The following is a 19,101-nucleotide window of genomic DNA, read 5'->3' on the forward strand; positions in this document are numbered from 1 at the left end:
GGCCCGCCCAGGTGCGCCGGGGGTTGGGCCGGAGTCCGGAAGGTGTGCCGTCGCGTCCCGGCTCGTCCCCCTCTGCCTCTCCCCCGCGGAAAAGTGAAAGTGTCTGCCAGCCGAGGTCGCGCATTGGGGGGGCGGGGCCGGCGCGGACCTGGGAGCGGGCGCCGGGTGTTCCAGGGGCCATGGATGGGCTCGGCCGCCGTCTCCGAGCCAGCCTGAGACTGAAGCGCGGCCGTGGGGGTTAGTGCCGGGCCGGGGCGCGCCGGGGCGAGGGCGCGGGCACAGCGGGGGGACCGCGGGCCAGGGCAGGAGGTGACGGGGACGAGGGGCCAAGGCAGGGCGGTGCGGAGGGTCGCGATCGATCGAGGAGCAGTCTGAGGGGGCATTCCGGGGGTGCTGGGCAGGGGTCAGGTGAGCTGGAGAGAAAGGGCGCAGGTAGCGGTGGAAACGGGCTGGTGGGGAAGGGGTCGGAGGTCAGAGGAGAAGCCACGCCAGCAGGGGCAAAGGGGAGGTCGCCAGCTAAAGGAAACCGTTGTGGGGCCCCGGGGCCACGTGTCCTACCAGCCAGGAAGTTTGTGGGGCAACCGCAGGGTGCCTGCAGCTCCCGGGCCGCGGCGCCCGCCTGGGAGACACAGCCTCAGCCCCAGGCCGCCCGCCTCCCCGCGCTGCCCCGCCTCCCCGCCCCCGGACTCCACTCGTGGGAGCCCGAGACTTTGCCCCGCACACAGCCTCCGGCCACAGCACTGCCCTTCCCCTGCAACGTCACCCCCCTCCCACCCCCAGGGGCGGCGAGGAGCCCTGGAGAGTGTGGCCTCGAGCAGAGCTGGGATAGAGCCTGCTCAGCTGCTTCCTTAGAGTGTGCGAACCCGGCAAGGCAAGCCTCCCTTATCCCTTGGTCCCCCATTACAGAAGGAAGAATGATTCCTGCCGTACAGTGTTGTACGGATTAAATTAGAAGTCAATATTCGTTTCCTTTCTTCTCAGCAGGGGCACTGGGCTTTGGAAGGAAGGGAATTAGGAATTCACTCATTCTTTTTTTCATTCATTCAACACATATTTATTGCTGCTTACCACTGACCAGCCCGATGGCTAAGCAGCCACAACCCTTAGATACTTTGTCCAGAGGTCCCACCTTCTAAGAAGGGAACAGATTGGAAAGTAAGCAGGGGTCATACCAAGACAGTCCACCCCTTCTAACATTGGTGGTCAAAAGATTGAATGAGACCCCCTCTTACTTCAAGCCCCAGAGCTAGGGAGACCTGGGAGGGGGGAATCAGTGCTCCTTCTGTCATTACCCCTGTCCCCCACCCCTAGCCCTGGCTGTTCTCCCTGAACACAGGTTTCCAGTATCTATCTGGTCATTCCACCTGTACAGAGGCAGAGAGGTCAGAGACCATGGGTTGGGACAGATGGCTGGGAGCGTGCCGTGGCAGGAGCAGATGCAGGGTGGGGCTGGTGGCCTCTTTTCTCTGGAGAGCACTGGCTTGGTCTTTCCTGGTCTCCCTCGACCCTCAGAAGCCTGTGTGAATGGAAGGGATCTGCTCCCTGCAGCCCAGAGGAAACATTCCAGTTGTTCCCAAAACAGGGCTGATGACTGTGCCTGATGACAATGAGGGACTGTAAGATGTGCAGCCAGTATTACCTGTCCTGAGGTCTGGCACCTACCGGGCAGGAGAGTGTGCCTTGTTCATCTTCCATACTATCCTCCACCTTTCCCGGAATTTCCCCCTCCCTCTTTTGCCCTTTTGGCCCCAAGGCAACTGTGTAGTAGGAGGATGTGTGTGTGTGTGTGTGTGTGTGTGTGTGTGTATACACACGCATGGGTGTAAATCATCCTGATGGGAGGGTTGGCAGTGGTGGTGGTCCTGAGTTGAGAGCAGCTGAGCTAGAAGAGGAAGGGCCAGCTTTCCAGATCAAGGTTCCAGAAAGTCCCTACACCTATATTCCAGCTGGTTCTGGGACTTTTGTCAGAGGGCTGTGGGAGGCACTTCCTGGTGGAGGAACAACTTCTGACTTCTCTAGAAAGGGCGTCTCCCTCCTAAACTGAAAATTCAGGATAATAATTCCTTTCTAGGGCACTGGGGATTAAATGAGAAGACCCATATTAAATGTATGTTTGATGGAGGTTTTCTCTTCTGTTGATAACCCCCTTTGAAAGGGGGAAGACATTTTTCTGGATTTCTTGGTCCTCAGCCCCAAAGTCCAGTAACTTCGTTTGCGATTGTACGTTTTGCTGTTCTCTTGGCTCTTCTGATAAAGCAGGAGGAAATGGGCTGAAAATGCAACCCCAAGGATTTAGGGAAAGAAATCATTTCCTGAGGTTCTGGAATGCCCAGGGAAAAGAAATCATTCCTGAGGTTCTGGAATGCCCAGGGAAAAGATTTTGCTTCTCAAGGTCTTTTGCAAACAGGAGGCATCCACATTTGTGGGATGTTTGGTGTGTACTGCATCCAGAAGGTAGGAGCATGAACATGAAACTCTCATCATTCCCACCCCCAGCAGATTCTGTTGTATTCCCCAAATAGTCCCTGAATTACTCTGTGCCTCCATTTCCCCATCTGTATCCGGAGATGCTTGTTTCTCAGATTGGTGGCGAGGATTGTGCAGCCGGTCCGTGCAGGTTGCAGATACGGTGTGGTGACAGATCCGAGTGTTCCAGGTCACTGTTCTCACCATTGCAGTGAATGTAACATTCCTTGTTTTTTTTTTGGCTGCACTGGGTCTTTCTTGCTGCATGCAGGCTTTCTCTAGTTGCAGGCAAGAGAGCGGGGGCTACTCTTCCTTGCGGAGCTCAGGCTTCTCATTGTGGTGGCTTCTCTTGTTGCGGAGCATGGGCTGTAGGCACACGGGCTTCAGTAGTTGTGGCGCACGGGCTTAGTTGCTCCGTGGCATGTGGGATCTTCCCAGACCAGGGCTCGAACCCATGTCCCCTGCATTGGCAAGCGGATTCTTAACCACTGCGCCACCAGGGAAGTCGCTACAGTGATTGAAACATTCTTATTTACTGTGATCCTTGATCTCCCCAGGAGTCATGGCTGGGCCACTGAGTACTGGCTTTTACTAGTCCACAGAAGCCAGGTCTGGAACTATTAAGAGCAAGCAGCTGTGTCCCCTATTTCAGCACCACACATTCTTCCAGAGGTCTATTAATTCTTTTCAGGAGTGGCAGACACTGGCACCAAACGCTTTTGCCTCCTAGCTCCTCTTAGGGGCAGCCTCCTGGCAAAAGTCCTTCTCTCTTACCACGTGCATTTACACACTCAAGGGTTTATGTGAGAATCCCAGGTGATTTACTGCTATTCTGTCTCTCTTCCCCAGCCTCCAGACACAGCACCACTGGAGCCCCAGGGCCCAGCTGCTCTGCTCTTAGCTTGTGCAGAACTGTTGACCTGGACAAACCAGGAAGAAAGACTGAGCAGGAGTGGGGGTGGGGTGGAGATCACCCAGATGCTTTCCACTCCACTGAGTGCCCCTCAGGCTACTGATGCAACCAGTCCCCTACTGTAGGCCAGGGAGACTGTCCTAAGTCAGTGCTTCCCATCTGGGAGGAGGGATTCTTTGCTGGAGCCCTGGAACAGGTCCCAGTGAGACAAGTTTGCCTTAGGACATATTGCAGGGGATGAAAGATGCACCGTTGTAGATCGTGATGAGATATCAGGAACTCTCCAACCCAGAGGTGGACTTTGCTCTTTATTTCACCACCAGGAGAGGATTAGGTTCATGTTGATATCCAGGAATTCCTCTTGCTAGAACAATTTCTCCACTTAAATAATGAATGAGGTCAAGTCTATTGATTTTAATCAGGGGAGGCAGGGGCAACCTTGCTGTGAGGAGTTTTGGGTCCTGTGCTCTTGCTTGCAGCCTTGAAGTCCTGGAAGTCCCAGAGTGCAGCAGGGGGCCGTGCAGAGGTTATCTGCTGCCATTGACTGAGTTAGGAAGTGAAATGTCAGGAATCAGTTATGGAGATATAAGATCCCTGTCCTGGGGCTGGCAAGGCATTCTGTACTGTCAAGGGGTTGTAAATAAACCCACTGCACAATCTTCAGCCCAGAATTAAAAGTCCTTAGCCCAGAAGCAGCTGGGCTCTGGAGGTGTTTGCCTATGACCTTTTCTCTCACCACACCCTGGGGCTCTTGGGAGGAGCTGAGGTCTGAGCTGCAGTGCCAGGATGCTGCCTCTGTCAGTGCAGGCATTCTGCTGCCTTTCTGGGTCCTGTCACACAGGCTTCTTGCTCAACCATTGGGTGCATAGGATGGAAACTGCTCTCCCCTATTTGGAAGACAGCACGTGGCTTGGCTTCATAGAGTTGTGGCTGGAGACTGAAACGGCAGCTGCTTTCTCAGGCTTTCTGTAGCCAGTCTGTTAGAGGAAAGGCAAGCACTCCATGCCTTACAGGCCCAAGAAGATGGAAAGACAAGTGGTAGGCGGGATACTCAGGCGCTTCCGCAACTGGCTGCCTCGACACGGAGCAGGTCTGGACTGGATTAGCTACTTTTTTTTTCCAGGGTGGCCCTCTTCAATGGGGCTGTTTCTTCCTTGAAATACTTCTTTTTCTTCTTCTTTTATACCTCATCCTCCCCCTGGTTCCCCCATGCGACCGGGCCAGGAGGTTTCCCCTGTTGGTTTTTAGAGCCGGTCATGCCTTGTGGTCAGTCACGTGGCCCTTGGCCTGTTCTGATTTCTTGAGTCCAAGTCAACTCGGGGTGTACTGTTTCACTTAGGCAGAGTTTCTGCTACCCTGGGGCCTCGGGCCTCCCAGGTGACCTCCCCAGTATATTTCCTTGGCTTCCGAATCAGTGACTTCTTTCCTCCTCTTGCCCCCCCACCCTCGGTGGTTCCAAATCTCCCAGGCAGGCATGGAAACTGCCCAGTTGGCTCTGATCCCGTGCCTGGACCTGAGGTGCTGGGCAGGGTCCAGGGACCTCGGTGTCGGTATGACAGCCTAGAGGTGCCAAAGATACTGGAGCCTCACATCCTCCACTCGGGGCCTGGATCAATGAGATACCAGTGGGCCCTGGTGTCTTGGTTTCAGGACCTCCCCAGGATAATCTGGGGGAAGTTGTAAAGGAACCAGAAAGGGCCCAGGAGCACTGTCTACCCAACTTTGCCGGAGGGCAGCACTTCTTTGAATACCTCCTTGTGGTTTCTCTCAAAAAAAAGCCTTCGGGGGATGATTATGAGCCCACAATCACCTACCAGTTCCCCAAGGTAAGGACTGAAGGAAGGGGCAATGGCGGACAGAGGGTTCGGGTGTTTTGAGAGGCGATGGGCGGTGTGGGGGGGTCGGTGCCGTCTCCCCACCCCGAGCCCCCCACCCTGCGGGGGCTTGTCTAGAGCTGCCCTGAGCTCACTGCTCCTGTTTCCTTCAGCCCCAGCCCTGTTTTCTCTTATCACCTGCAGAATCTAAGTCTGGCCTCTGTAGCAACTGACCTAGGCTCCCTAGCTGGGAAACTAGGCCAGTTCTTCCGCTGTTTGGGGGACCTCCTAATTCTTCCAAATTCTATGCTCAGCCACCCTTCTCTGTAGAGAAGCTTACCTTCTGCCAGAGGTCCTTGCAGGAATCCCCTCCCTGGGGTGGGTGGGAGGGAAAGGGTGGGGCAGGCACGTAGCTGGTGGCATCAGACTCCTTCTTGTCTGGTCCCGCAGCGGGTGAAGGGGTGGGGTTAGGGCATCTTTCTCATTAACCCTGACAGTGAGGCTACTGAGCTGGCCGCTTCTCTTCTCAGATGCGGTATCTCTCTGATGTGGTCCTCCCAGGAAGCCAGGAGGTCTCTGGGCCTTTCTGCATTCAGCATGGTCCTGGCCCCCTTCCTGACTATGTAGATCCTTAGGATACTGAAGTCCAACTCAGGTTCATGTAGACTTGGCCCGGGAGGGACTGTTTCAGCGTTGGGGTTCTTCCAGCCAGACCCAGAACGCATTCTCTATGCAGTGATGGGCACAGAGTAGCCCGCCAGCCCCCAAGCTCTCTCCACCTGCTCCTACCTCCACATCCACCTGTCTCTTTTCCCATTCCTTGTAGCGAGAGAACTTGCTTCGGGGACAACAGGAGGAGGAGGAACGGCTGCTCGGAGCCATCCCCTTGTTTTGCTTCCCAGATGGGAATGAGTGGGCCCCACTCACTGAGTATCCCAGGTAATCGCTCAGCCCTGGGATGGGGGAATCTGGGATTGGAGAAGGGCGAACCACGTGGTTCCCGCACCCCCGTCAACTGGATTTCTCACCAGCTTCCTTCCTGATGGGGAGGGGCTGGAGTTGATTCATTTCTAAACATCTTGCCTGGGACACCTCGAGGCAAGAGAGCTCAGGTAACAAGGTTAAGCAGTCCCTTCTAAGAGAAGGGCGAGGCTCTTTCACTTGTCCTAGGAGCTAGTCACTGTGTTTTGACTGCCTCTGGCAGAAGATGGACTTAGAAGAAGCCCTTTGGCCTCTAAGGAGTCCCTTATATGGCAGAGCCCTTTACGTCATGAATCCTGGAATTTGACTGCCTGAGCTCAAGTTTTGGCTTTACCACTTATGAGTTGAATGACCTTGGATGAGAAACACTCCCTCAGAGTCTCAGATCCTTTATTTGTAAAGTGGGAATAGGGATTGAACCTACCTCAAAGGGTTGTTTTGAGAACTAAATGTGATGATACATTTAGAGCTTGACACCAATAAGCACTTTAAATAAATTACTGATGTTACGGTTACTCTCAGGATTAATCAGCAGCTCCCTTTTACCCTCCTCAACCCCCTCAGCCCTGCTCTGATGCTGACTGCCTTCCTGCTTTAGAATGTAGTGAGCAGGGACTTCCCTGGTGGTCCAGTGGTAAAGAATCCACCTCACAATGGAGGGGACACGGGTTCAATCCCTGGTCAGGGAACTAAGATCCCATATGTCTCAGGGCAGCTAAGCCCAAGACACAACTACTGAGCTCGCATGCCTCAACTAGAGCCCACGTGCTCTGGAACCTTCGCACCACAACTACAGAGACCACTCACCCTGGAGCCTGCGTGCCACAGCTAGAGAGAGAAAACCCGCATGCCACAACTAGAGAGAAGCCCTCTCACCACAACGAAGAGGCTGCACGCCGCAATGAAGACCCGATGCAGCCAAAAATAAATAAATAAATCTTAAGGAAATAAAAGAACCTAGTGAGCAAATGTAAACCAGGTCTTGTGTGCTCTTCCTCAGGGAGACCTTCTCGTTCGTTCTGACCAACGTGGATGGCAGCAGGAAGATTGGATACTGCAGGCGCCTCTTGGTTTGTGCAGCTCAGAACGGGCCCCTCCTCTCTGCATCCTGTTCTGCTCCACAGCTGGGTTTGCTCAAGCCTCAGTTGCAAAACCCAAGGCTCCCTGGCAGAGGTGGTTGTAGAGAGAGCACAGCCCAGTACCTGCTGCCATGTTAGTGCCCTGTACCACCTCACAAGAATGGGGACACACGCCCCTCCTCACCCACCCAGGGCACCTTTGCTGCCATGCTTTGGTCTCTACTCTCCCCAGCTCTGGGGGAAGCTTCATTCTAACCCGCTCCCCGCCCTCTCTATCCAGGCCTCATTGACTTGGCCCCTGCCTCCCACAGCCTGGCCTGGGATTTGGACAACGAGGCTCAGTCCTTGGGCTCTCAAGTCACTTTCATAGTGCTCTCCTGCCTAGCTGTTTCCTTGTCTCTACAACACACTTGCTCCCTCTTTGCTCACCCCTGATAGTGTTGGTGCCAATGCAGGCAGTGTTCGCCCTTGAGCCAACGAGCCCCCTCAAGGCCATTTTCTTTGGATTTCGGTGACTGTTCTGGCCTCCCTGCTGCCTCTCCCATGAGTGGGACCTCTGCACAGCCAGGTCTTTCTCCCTCCAGCCCACCATTCATCATGGATCCCCCAGCCCCAGCCACCAGCCCTGTGCCCCATCAGCCCCAGTTGCATAGAGGTCCTGGGGAGGCTGCAGCACTGAAGGAGCCTGTCCGTCCCTCCCTAGCCCGCCGGCCGTGGTCCTCGCCTCCCCAGGGTGTACTGCATCATCAGCTGCATTGGCTGCTTCGGCTTGTTCTCCAAGGTAGGGGTGGAACGGGATTCCTCGGGGCCTGTTGGGCCTGTTGAGCCTCCAGGTCCGCCTGGCTGCCTGCCCTGCCCGTGCCGCTGTGCTCCTCCCCCACAGCCGGGGTCAGGCGAGGCACCCTGGGGAGATTCAGGCAGACAGGTGATTGGGCTTGACTTGACTTTAGGGAAAAGTAGGAACTGAAGCTAGAGGACTGTCTCCCCTGCAGAAAGCCCACTGCTCCCCATCTAGTCAGGTAAGAATGCAGCTGGAGAGGGACATGGGTAGAGCTCCAGGTTAGGAGTTGGGAGTTCCAGTTCCTCATCTGTCAAATGCATGCAATGATCCCTCACCTTCCTATCTCATGGGTTGGTGTGAGGCTCAGATGACATGATACATGAAGAAGACAGAATACTAAACAGATATAAAGACAGTTATACAGTGGGGCTTGGGGGACTCCCTCTGACTCCTTCCAGGGTAGAGGGGGAAGTTGAGGTCTCCAGGACTTCTGATGGAGCTAATTTGAGTGCTAGTACACCTGAGTTGGGATCAGAGAGGAGTCCTTCCGAACGGATGTGGCATGTCTTAGTGGCCAGAAAAGGACATCAGTGTGCTCTGCCCCAGGCAGGCCCCTTGAAGGATGAAGGTAATATACTCCATCAGCCTTGGCTTGGGTGGATGGTTCATCTGTGCAGGGTTCTGTGGATGAAGGCCATCCCTGGACCTGGGGAGTCTCTGGTGGAAGTTGGAGGGCAGAGTGGCACCCAAGAGGCCCAGCTTCTAGTCTCCCACTCCATCTAGCACAAATGAACATGGTACCATCAGGGATGGCGAGTTTACTCTAGAATGACTTCCGGGGGAAGGTAGCTTGTGCTGATGTTAGGAGAAGGAAGGAATACGGATCGGTAGGGAGAAGATGAAAAGAAGAAAGCTAGGAGCAAAAGCAGGTCTTGCGCAGGAGATAAACAGCAGACTGGTTTCTGCCAGGGAGGAAAGAACCAGTTAAGGATTGGCGGGACCAGCCTCACACATGAGATCTCAGCTACCAGCCTGGGAGGGTCCCTTTGAGTCATGTTTCCCGTGGTCCTCTTCCGTACAGATCCTGGATGAAGTGGAAAAGAGGCATCAGATCTCCATGGCAGTCATCTACCCATTCATGCAGGGCCTCCGAGAGGCAGCCTTCCCTGCTCCTGGGAAGACCGTCACCCTCAAGAGCTTCATCCCCGACTCAGGCACTGAGGTGGGTGAGCAAAATGGACAAGACCCTCCCTGACTGCAGGGAGCGTGTTCCTGGGGCACCTCTCGTCACAGTGCTCCCATTCACCAGAAACTGAGCCAGGCAGGCACTGGGGCTTGGCTCGAATTATTGGCGGCAGAGCTGAAAGTCAAACCCCAATGTTCTGATCCTCCCAACCTGACGCTCACAAGGACCTACTTACTGTTTAAGCCACCAAGACTTTTATTTATAATAAATAAATCATGTAAGCTGAGGCTCCTGGTACTAGAATGGCCTTTGCCCCCAGCCGCCAAACTGCCACTTTTCCCCATTACCTCACTTATCTTCCTGTGTCTGTCCTATAGCTCTACCTTATGGCCTCCACCTTTTTCTTATCACACATCCCCACCCCTGAATCCCCACCCATGCCACAGTGGGGATGCTATTGTTTTAAGACACTAAGCAGACAAAGCAGCAAGTAGGACATTATTTTAAGAATTCCAGTCCTGACCCCTGGTACTCTGGATAATCTGTGTGTCCTCTGCTTCCCCATATCAGAATAAGGGGAGGGGCTAGGCTTGTTCACTTATTCAAAAAATAAGTGTGGCAGGCTAGCTATGTACCAACTTAGACTATTTTCTGGCTACAAAGCAGTAAATAAAATGAATGTGGTCCCTGACTTCATGGAGCTAAAAGGCTAAAGACTTAAATAAATAAACACACAAATAAATAATTAAAAATTGTATGATTGTGATAAAAAGAAAACAGGATGCTACACGGGAAAATGATGAGAAACACAGGTTGACACCTTGCATTAGGTGGCCAATGAAGGCCTCTGAGACATAAAGGAGGATAAGAATGAAGAGAGAAAATATTGTAAATCAACTATACTTCAATAAAAAACGAATAAGTTAATTTTTTAAAAAAAGTGCGAAAGGCAACCCAGGGGAGGGAAGAACCTCCGGCAAGGAAGAGCATGACATGCTCAAGGAGCGGAAAGGAGTTGATGTGGGGAAGCGAGGTGAGGCAGGTGGTGAGAGAGGCGGGCCTTGTGGGCCACGTGGGGGATTACATCAGTGTCATCCTCAGAGCGTAGGGAAACCATGGGTGGGTTTTTAGCAGTGGGGAGGCATGGTCAGATGTACTCCTTTGGGGAAAATAGGGTGGAGGCTGGTAGAGACCCAGCTTTCTGGGGTTTGTGTGATTTTTCAGTGTGGTGACTCCCCCCTCTCTGGTTTCCCCACAGTTCATTTCGCTGACGCGGCCCCTTGACTCCCACCTAGAGCACGTGGATTTTAGTTCTCTGTTGCGCTGTCTCAGCTTTGAGCAGATTCTTCAGATCTTTGCCTCTGCAGTGCTGGAGAGAAGAATCATCTTCCTGGCAGAAGGTCTCAGGTTGGTCCAGCCACCGAGTGGGGTCACCTGAACTGACTGGCATCCCTGGGTTCCAAGGAATAGACCGGAGGGTTCTCGAAGGAAATCAGGCTGCAGGACCTGTGTGCTCCCCACCCTCCTGCCACCCTGCCTTGATCTGCACTAAGCCTAGAAAACAGCTGTTATAATTCCCTGTTTCTGCCTCCAAACTTGATCACTGCCTAAGCCTGAAGGAGGTCTGTGATTTAGCTCTGAGGAGTACTGAAGTATTCCCGTGACAGCCCAGGAGGAGACCAGTTAGGGTGGATGCAGACATGATTCTGCTCTTGAAAAGCTGAGGGAGGACAGGGCAGGAAGTCATATAGTGGTAGGGAGGTCAAGCACACTATCCTTAATGGCAAACACGTCATTTGTCCATTTATTCACTCATTCAACAAACACTTATTGTGTGCCAACTGTTTACCAGATGCCAAGCATCAGGAAGATACAGACAAATAAGACATGGTCCTAGACCTTAAGGGAATGTAGAATTATCCCCATCTGAAAAGAAAGCACAGGTATTGAAATCAGCAGAACAAAGTTCAAGTTCTTTTCCTCTACCTTTAGCTACATGGTGTTCCTTAGGTTAGGTTCTTAACTTCTTGAAGCTACATGGTGTTCCTTAGGTTAGGTCCTTAACTTCTTGAAGTCATGATCTCCTTATCTGTACAATGGAGATCTGTAGCTACTTTATAAGGGTGTGGTAAGGATTCAATGAAGTAATGCACATTAGGTAACTAGCACTCTGCCAGGCACACACTGGGAAGTGTTAGTTGTTTTTCTTAATAATAAGTTCATAGTTGAGTATATCCCTGTGTATAGTTGAAGCAGAATAATATCATGTCTTGGTCTCTACCTCTTAGGGCCTTCAAGTCTGAGAAAGACATGGGGAGATGTGTGACAGAATAGAGAAGGGAGAAAAATCGTAAGACAGTAGAAGGTTGACCTATTTATGTCTTGGGATGGAGAAAGCTGCTTATATTGGGCTGACAACCCTGGTTTTATCTTTTAGGGAAGAAGAAGAAAAGGATATTAGGGACCCACATGTTAGGCCAGAGGGCCAGGTGAATGTCATGGGTTTTAGAGGAAAGGAAGCTTGGGCAGGCAATGGGGGTCTGCGGGTTGAAAATTCTGTAAAAATCAGTGATAACCAAAAAGGCACCAGCTGTAGGCCAATCCCTGTGGAAAGTGGTGTAATCTTTTGCTTTGGAAGTAGCTCTTCCACTCTCTGCCCTGTAGGGAACTGAGAAGTTTCTGTCACAGCTGGAGCTGGGATTCTGGCCTTTTCCCCCTAAGATCAGTGTTTAGGAAGTGAAGGGGACTCTGGCCAGGACATGGGCAAAGGCCGGCAAGACTCATCTCTCAGGCGTTAACTTTCTTCAGGGAGATTCCACCACTCCCCACTTCCTTCCTACACTGAGTGTTTCAGATCTCTGCAACTCAGGCAGGGAGGGGACTTCCAGTCAGCCTAAGCCTTGGCGAGACTCTCAGAGACTCCATCTTTCTAACTCAGGAAGTGCTAGCTCCATACCAAGAGCTGAAACAAGGTTTCTGCATTTGTGTTTTGACTGGCTTTGGCTTTGGGGTAATTTGGAGAAATGAAGAGCCATGAAAGCCAGTGGAGAATAGAGAAGACAGAAAGGGGGGTTGTGTGTGTGTGTTGGAGGGGCAAAGTGGGGAGGGATTGGGGGGAGCTGGGCCCGAGTTGTGACTTAGGCGATAATTACACAGGGAATGCTTTGTTGGGAAGGGTGGAGGAGCCACTTCTGTGGGACTTTCCGGGTAGGAATTGCCGGTCAGAGGTTCCTGGAATCCAGGAATTTCCCAAGTAAACTCAGGCACCAACCTGGTAACTTGAAATAACCACAAGTGGCCAGAGGGAGCTGTGAGAGTTAAAGACTCAGGATGAGACATAAGGAGGAAACAGGCTTGACTCTGCTGCACCCCAATGTTTACACGTTTGTCTCCTTAACTACACTGAGTTCCTTAAAAGCAGAGCCAGTCTTATGCTTCCTGGTATCCACATCCTTAGCACAGTGGTAAGCACAGAGAAGGGACTCGAACAATGAAGCCATTTCTTCTTCCCTCCCCTCTTTAGAGTCGCTCCCCCGGCACCCCCCCACCCCCACCCCGGAAGTGAGTTGAGAAGACTAACTGGGAAAAGAAGGATCAAATAGAGGCCCCATCCTTGATGAGAGGAGACTCAGCCTCTCCCAGTTTCTGTACCTTTCCTCCCAGCTACAAGTAGTCACAAGCTCTGTGACCGGCATGGCTCCCAGACTTGCTTTTACAGGCAGCATGAGCAGCTACTGTCAGTGGTGGGCTGTAGGGGTGGGTCCTTGGGGGTGGAGGCTCAGGGAGGCCCCTCTGACTCTCACTCTCTGTGCCCTGTCCCCAGCACACTGTCTCAGTGCATCCATGCTGCTGCGGCGCTGCTCTACCCCTTCAGCTGGGCCCACACCTACATCCCTGTTGTTCCCGAGAGCCTTCTGGCCACTGTCTGCTGCCCTACTCCCTTCATGGTTGGAGTCCAAATGCGCTTTCGGCAGGAGGTTATGGAGAGCCCCATGGAAGAGGTATGGTGCCGCAAGAAGAGGGCATGATTTGGAGCCAGGCAGACCTGGATCCGGATCCCAGCTCTGCTATGAACAGCTGGGTGATTTTGCCGCAAGTTGTTTAACCTCTTTAAGCCTGAGCTCCCTCATCTGTAATATCGGAATGACAATGTTGAGTTCCTAGGGATCCTAGGGGGAAAAAATCTGCATAAAGGACCTAGCCTGGTGCCTGACATATAGCTGATACTCAGTAAGTGTCTGCTCCCTCCTCCTGAATGATTTCCCTGGGCTTAAGGGGTAGCACGTGGCTTATTCAGGGCTCACCCAACTGTCCTAGGCCAGCTAGTCCAATGAGCAGGCCCCAGGTGTCCCATTTTTCTTCTGAATGGACGAGCACAGCTGGTCTATACAACAGCTGGTCTATACAACACACACCCCACTGGGGGCTGTTCACGGTGCTTAGAAGTGAACTGACATAGCCTTCCTGCAAACAATGAGCCTTGAAAATGCAGATTTTTTTTTTTTTTTGTAGCAAGGGTCATCTTTCTGATTAGCTTAGAGCTCAGTTGGCTAATGAGGATATAGGTCCAAATTCCCTTTGATCTCTGTCAGCTTCTTATTTCTTGGCAGTGCCTCCAGATACACCAGAAAGCTCAGTGGTGAAAATAGGCATTAATAACACAAATCTATCTCCAGTGTTGGAAGAACAACTCAAAACATGTGCTTTGCTTGAGTTGTCAATAGGAACTTTCAAGAGATAGCACGTGATTATAATTTCAAGCCAGAAGAGCTACTTAGGTTTGTCTGCATGGGCTAACCACTGACTCCCTCTGTGTAGACAAAGGGCCTACCAAGGGGAGAGGCAGGGCCTAGAAGTAAGCTATTGAAGGCTTGCAACCCACCCTAGTGGGAGGAGGACTTCCTCCATTTACATAAGAAGTACCTGAGGTCCAGATAACTCATTTGAGTTATCTGAAGCCACACAGGCAAGGATGGAATCTAGTACAGATAGAACCAAAGCCTTTCTTCCACAGAGTGCTGCTGGGAGGTAAAGAAGCAGGCTCTGTCTCCCTTCCTTGCTTTGCTGGCCCGCTCAACCCTTCTCAGGACTGCTGAGTACACATGCCCTTTGAGCCAGTATTTGCCTTGTGACTAACTGGGACAGAGTATCAGCCCCATGTTTAGCAATGACTTAAAATGCCCCATACCCAGAAGTTATGAAACTTCCTGACGCTACAGCTCTATCTCCTCGGAAGCTGTGGCTCTTCCTCCACTGGCCTGGCGGGAAGACACCCGAAGGCTAATCAGACTCCAGCTCCTGCTCTCTAAGAGCCTTGGCCTATTTTATTCCTCTGCAGCTGCTCCGTGAAATGGGCAGGGGGTGAGGAAGGGAGAGGGCTAGGGGCCAGGGAAGGATTCCCTGACTCCCCACGTCGACTCTCCGGAAGGGATCGCTTGACAGACAGTCTTTCCAAGTACTGGAAAGACTTCTGGGAACAACTTCACCAAAAATTTCTTCACACACTCTTACCTCCCAGCCCCCGAAGTAAACAGCCTGCCCTGAGTGAAGGCATCTGAGCCTATGTATACAAGTGGTTTCAGGCCTGAACTAGTTTAACTTTTCTCCCTTGACGATGGATAATTACAGTGCTTGCTCTGTCTCTTGGCACACTTCCCAGTTCCTCTCTTTCATTTTATTTGGGAGAAGGGAGCATGCAGGGATCACTCACCCACCTGTTGAGACCAAGGGTCACAAACTGAAAAGAGGGAGCCAGCAGGGCATTTAAATGGCCAACACAGGCTTTGGGGGATTATGACAAACCGCTGAGCACAGGCCTTGATTAAAGGGGGCAGCTGTAACTCAGTTCCATCTGTATGTGGATCAGTGTTAGAGCTCCTGACTTTTCAGGAGAAGCCCCAAATCCAAATTTTAGGTGAAATTTTCCAATTTAAATATTGGAAACTAATTCAATTATTTAAAAATTCTCTGAGGCAAAAAGAAACAGATCTGTAGGTTGGAATCCAACCAGCAGGATGCCTATTTGTCATCTCTAGTCTGGACTGAAGGCCTCTCAGGCAATGATGGAGCTGATACTAGGGCTCAGGTCTCCCAAGTTCCAGCCCTGTGCTTGTCCTACCTGCAGCCTATAGACACAGGTTACTGCCTTTCCTTCCCTCTTCCTGTTGACCCTGGGCTCATTTCCTCCTCTTGCCGTTTCCTGCTGGAAGGCCCAAAGCTCTGTGGGAGTTTTAAAAATGGAACTCCAGGCAATTGTACATAAAGTTGTTGTAAGCATTAAAAAAATCAAAAGATGTCCATCCCTGTCCTAAAGCTGACCAGAGGGAAGGGAGTTGAAGGAGAGTTGTCGGGAGAAAGACGCAGTCCCAAGGACAGCACAACCTCGGCTTGGAAACTGTCCTATTTGTTAGCAGTATCACCTCAGGCAGCTTAGCTTCTTTGGGTCTGTTTCCTCATCTGCAAAACAGGCACAGTACCTGCCTCTACAGGAGCATTGGGAAGATTAAATGAGATAAAATGTGCAAAGCACCATGTGTGTCATGTACTAAATGTTGCATATGTAGAAGCCATTACCATGACCAATGTTTTATTAAGGGAGTGACTGGCTATGGTTTACCCATATTGTCTACCCCATTTTCCTTAGCTCTCTCCTGTTTCCTGCTTCCTACACCCTCACACTCTTTTCCCAGGAAAGAGGGGGTGGTGAGAAAGGAGAATATCAGAGAGGAAATGAGAACTGAAGGTGCTGATTTTATTGCTACTTGGGCTGAAAGTTACAACCACAGGCAGAAATGGAGAAAGGGGAAGAGATCAAGCTGTTTTGTGTTTTTTTCAGGTCCTGTTGGTGAATCTTTGTGAAGGAACCTTCTTAATGTCAGTAAGTGTCTGGGTTCATGTCCCCTGCAGACCCACCACCAATTCAATTGCTCTAGTCTCATTGGTGTTCCACTTACTTTAACAAACTTTAAGTACTTTTGTTGAGTGAGAATCCATGCTAACAAGATCTCTCCTCTCTCAAGGAGCCCATGACAAAGACAGATGACTTCACAAGGCAGTCGGTGTTACTGCCTTTAGGGCAAGGATATAAACCAAGTACCAGAGGGACAGAGAAACTTGCTAGTGTTTAGAGTCAAAGCTTCTGTTGCTTCTCTTCTATGTGGCTAATTATCTGGTGGGGAAGAGTGGGGTGTAGAATTCATCCCCACCTCACACCCTCTGCCAACACTTCACTCCACACCTCCCCGCTGACTGCTTAACCTCTGAGCTGCCTCTGTCGTCTCCTAGGTTGGTGATGAAAAAGACATCCTACCACCCAAGCTTCAGGAGGACATCTTAGAATCTCTTGGTCAGGGGACCAAGGAGTCACAGAGTAAGTCCTAGGCTCCTCTTATTTTAGCTTTCTCCTAAGAGCTTGAGGGCATGATTCCCAATAATTCCCTTCCAGAACTAAAACAAATTCACTCAGCAGTCCTGGGCCAGTCCCAGAGGCCTTGATTCTAGGGAGAGTATGAGATTTTATTCTTCCTAAGCAATGATGAACCCATATCTAGTCTCCCATCTTAATCAGTCAATCAGTAGTTATGAGCCCTACCTCACCCCTTCTCCAAGAGCTTTCAGCTTGCAATGAAAGCCACTGGAGGTAAGAGTGGGTAGTTTCATCCTTCCACTATCCTGAGATGGTCTCTGTTCCCTGCAGCTTCTGAACAAATCAATGAGCATGTTTCAGGCCCTTTTGTGCAGTTCTTTGTCAAGACTGTGGGCCACTATGCTTCCTACATCAAGCGGGAAGCAAATGGGCAAGGCCACTTCCAAGAACGGGCCTTCTATAAGGCTCTGACCTCCAAGGCCAACCGCCGATTTGTGAAGAAGTTTGTGAAGACACAGCTCTTTTCCCTTTTCATCCAGGAAGCTGAGAAGAGCAAGAACCCTCCTGCAGGTATACAGTGACAGGCCCCTATCAATCCAAGCCCAGAGGGTCACTGCCTCCAAGTCAGGTGTGGCCTTACGATGAAGAGGAGGGGAGGAAAGAGCATTTCTCTCTAGAGGGCCACAAAAATAGCTGTAATCTTACCAAGTGGGGCTGGAAGGAAAGAACCTGAAGCCTAAGAAAATGCCTCCTGGGCTGATACTTTGCAGAACTTGCTCTGTTCATCAGCCAGCAGGAGGCCGTATGCTCTTTGTTTTAGTCTGGAGCTAATTCCTACTAATTATTATTTGTTTTAGGCCCCCTGTGGGGCCAAATCAAATACCTGTATCTCCAAAGGCCTGTGAGGGCTTGGGCATCCTGGCAGGAATGTGGGTGTAGTCAGGGAGTGTGGGCAGCAGAGAGGATATTCCTGACCCTCACTCCTGAGCTCATCTTAAGTCTGCCTGGCCAGATTAGATGTCTCTTAACACATGTATCTGAACCCACAGGCTATTTCCAACAGAAAATACTTGAATACGAGGAACGGAAGAAACAGAAGAAACCAAAGGAAAAGACTTTGAAATAAGAGCTGTGGTGAACAGCAGTGACTAGACCTATAGGCCAGTTGTGGACTTTGGCCCCTGCCAGCATGGTATGATGTGAAGCTCTCAGCCCCCAGAATCCACAGCCTTCTTCCGAGTCCTGGTAACCAGGTCTTGCTTCAAGTTGGTGTCCTGAGTTTGGGATCCCTGGAATCAGCTTTCTCAAGACTTTGGAAGGCTCTGACCTCTGTGCTCACAGAGCTGGGCACAAAGCTGCCTTTCCTGCAGAGGTGACACCGGGCAGGAGACAGTAGTAGAGGTGTTGTAGAGTCTTACAAGTTGCTGTAACTGCCCTCTTCCAGGAACCTCTCTTACAAAATCCTCAACAGAGAAAGCAGCTGTGGCCCAAAGGCTCAGTTTCTCCACATAAAAGAAGAGGTCTGTGGACATGTGAGGATAAGAATAAAGATGAAAATCTTCTTGTTCTTTAAATGTGTATCTCTGGCTTCCACTATGGAGAGAAACCCAGGAAAACAAGGCAATAGATGTGAGAATAAACTGCGCTAGAAGTAGAGGACCTGGCAATAGTGCCCAGAACTCTGGGACTGTGTTTGGAGTGGTGGGATTACAGGGGTCGGCAGAGCCTTCTAATAGGAAGGGTGAGGGATACTGGTAAAAGCAGCAACCGCACTGGGGACACAGCAGCAGTTCTTGGTTCTAGTTCGGTGTGCTTTCCAGAATCTTGGGAGGAAAGGCTGCTAGCCAGAGTGAAGCATTTGCAGTCGAGTAACTTGAGGGTAGGAATTTCAGTTGACAGAAGCCAGTGAAGAACACTACATTGTTTCCATCAATAGGTCTGTCTGCCCATCACTTCCAGTTTGGAACTTTCCATTTTACACATCCTACTTCCAACTTCAATATTTTGAGAAGCCCAGTTCAACTCTTTAGCTAAAGGTAGAGGGATCCCCACATTGACATTTTTTCTCTTTGAGAAAAGAGAATCAAAATCTTAGAAGTTCAAACGAGTTTAGTAGTCACCTGGTCCATCTTCCCTCTGTATCTCTATGGACGGTTTCTGTTTAAACACTGTAAGGGATGGGAAACTTTTAGAAGCATCTTGTTTTTCAAAAATTCCATCTTTTTAATGTGTGTATGTGAGTGTGGCCCTCAGAGGCCCCTGCATTCTGTACAAAGAACACAAATGTTGTTGGAGGGTGGGATGGGGACTAGGGTTACCAAATTGAAGTTAAAGCCAATATAATTTTATTTTAGGGTCACAGAGACCTACTGCAGGTGGCACATGTTCTATCGTCCACATGCCACCCCTAACTATGCTGCTACTCTTCACAGCTTCCAAGAGTCACTGTACCTTTTTAGGTAGTTTATGGCAGTGGTTCCTAAGCCTAGTTGTAACTCAAAAGGTTTAACAAGGA

The 19,101-nt window shown here is 51.0% G+C and overlaps 1 protein-coding gene across 2 annotated transcripts; it reads left to right on the forward strand.

Annotated features, from left to right (window-relative positions):
- The first annotated feature begins 132 nt into the window (after positions 1-132).
- DENND2D (DENN domain containing 2D) lies at positions 133-18,160 on the forward strand. Of its 2 annotated transcripts, none has more exons than XM_007449281.1 (12): positions 133-237; positions 5,030-5,205; positions 6,020-6,132; positions 7,175-7,244; positions 7,957-8,034; positions 9,116-9,256; positions 10,479-10,627; positions 13,044-13,221; positions 16,056-16,097; positions 16,505-16,589; positions 16,917-17,156; positions 17,636-18,147. In XM_007449281.1, the coding sequence occupies exons 1-12, from the start codon at positions 180-182 to the stop codon at positions 17,710-17,712; spliced, it is 1,407 nt and encodes a 468-aa protein (XP_007449343.1). In that variant the 5' UTR covers positions 133-179; the 3' UTR covers positions 17,713-18,147. The 2 variants fall into 2 exon arrangements, with proteins under 2 accessions (XP_007449343.1, XP_007449342.1); XM_007449280.1 differs by lacking the exon at positions 133-237 and adding an exon at positions 4,203-4,469 and having other exon boundaries at positions 17,636-18,160.
- The last annotated feature ends 941 nt before the right edge of the window (positions 18,161-19,101 follow it).

Source organism: Lipotes vexillifer, unplaced genomic scaffold (genome assembly GCF_000442215.2).
Source record: "Lipotes vexillifer unplaced genomic scaffold, Lipotes_vexillifer_v1.1 scaffold393, whole genome shotgun sequence".
NCBI lineage: Eukaryota > Metazoa > Chordata > Mammalia > Artiodactyla > Lipotidae > Lipotes > Lipotes vexillifer.

What these genes read in the sequence shown, in the direction of transcription:
- DENND2D (XM_007449280.1), top strand. Translation starts at nt 4,382, where the DNA reads ATGCCTTACAGGCCCAAGAAGATGGAAAGACAAGTGGTAGGCGGGATA. An exon ending in TCACCTACCAGTTCCCCAAG is followed by an intron (nt 5,206 to 6,019) that starts GTAAGGACTGAA and finishes CATTCCTTGTAG; the next exon opens with CGAGAGAACTTGCTTCGGGG. An exon ending in TGGAGAGCCCCATGGAAGAG is followed by an intron (nt 13,222 to 16,055) that starts GTATGGTGCCGC and finishes TGTTTTTTTCAG; the next exon opens with GTCCTGTTGGTGAATCTTTG.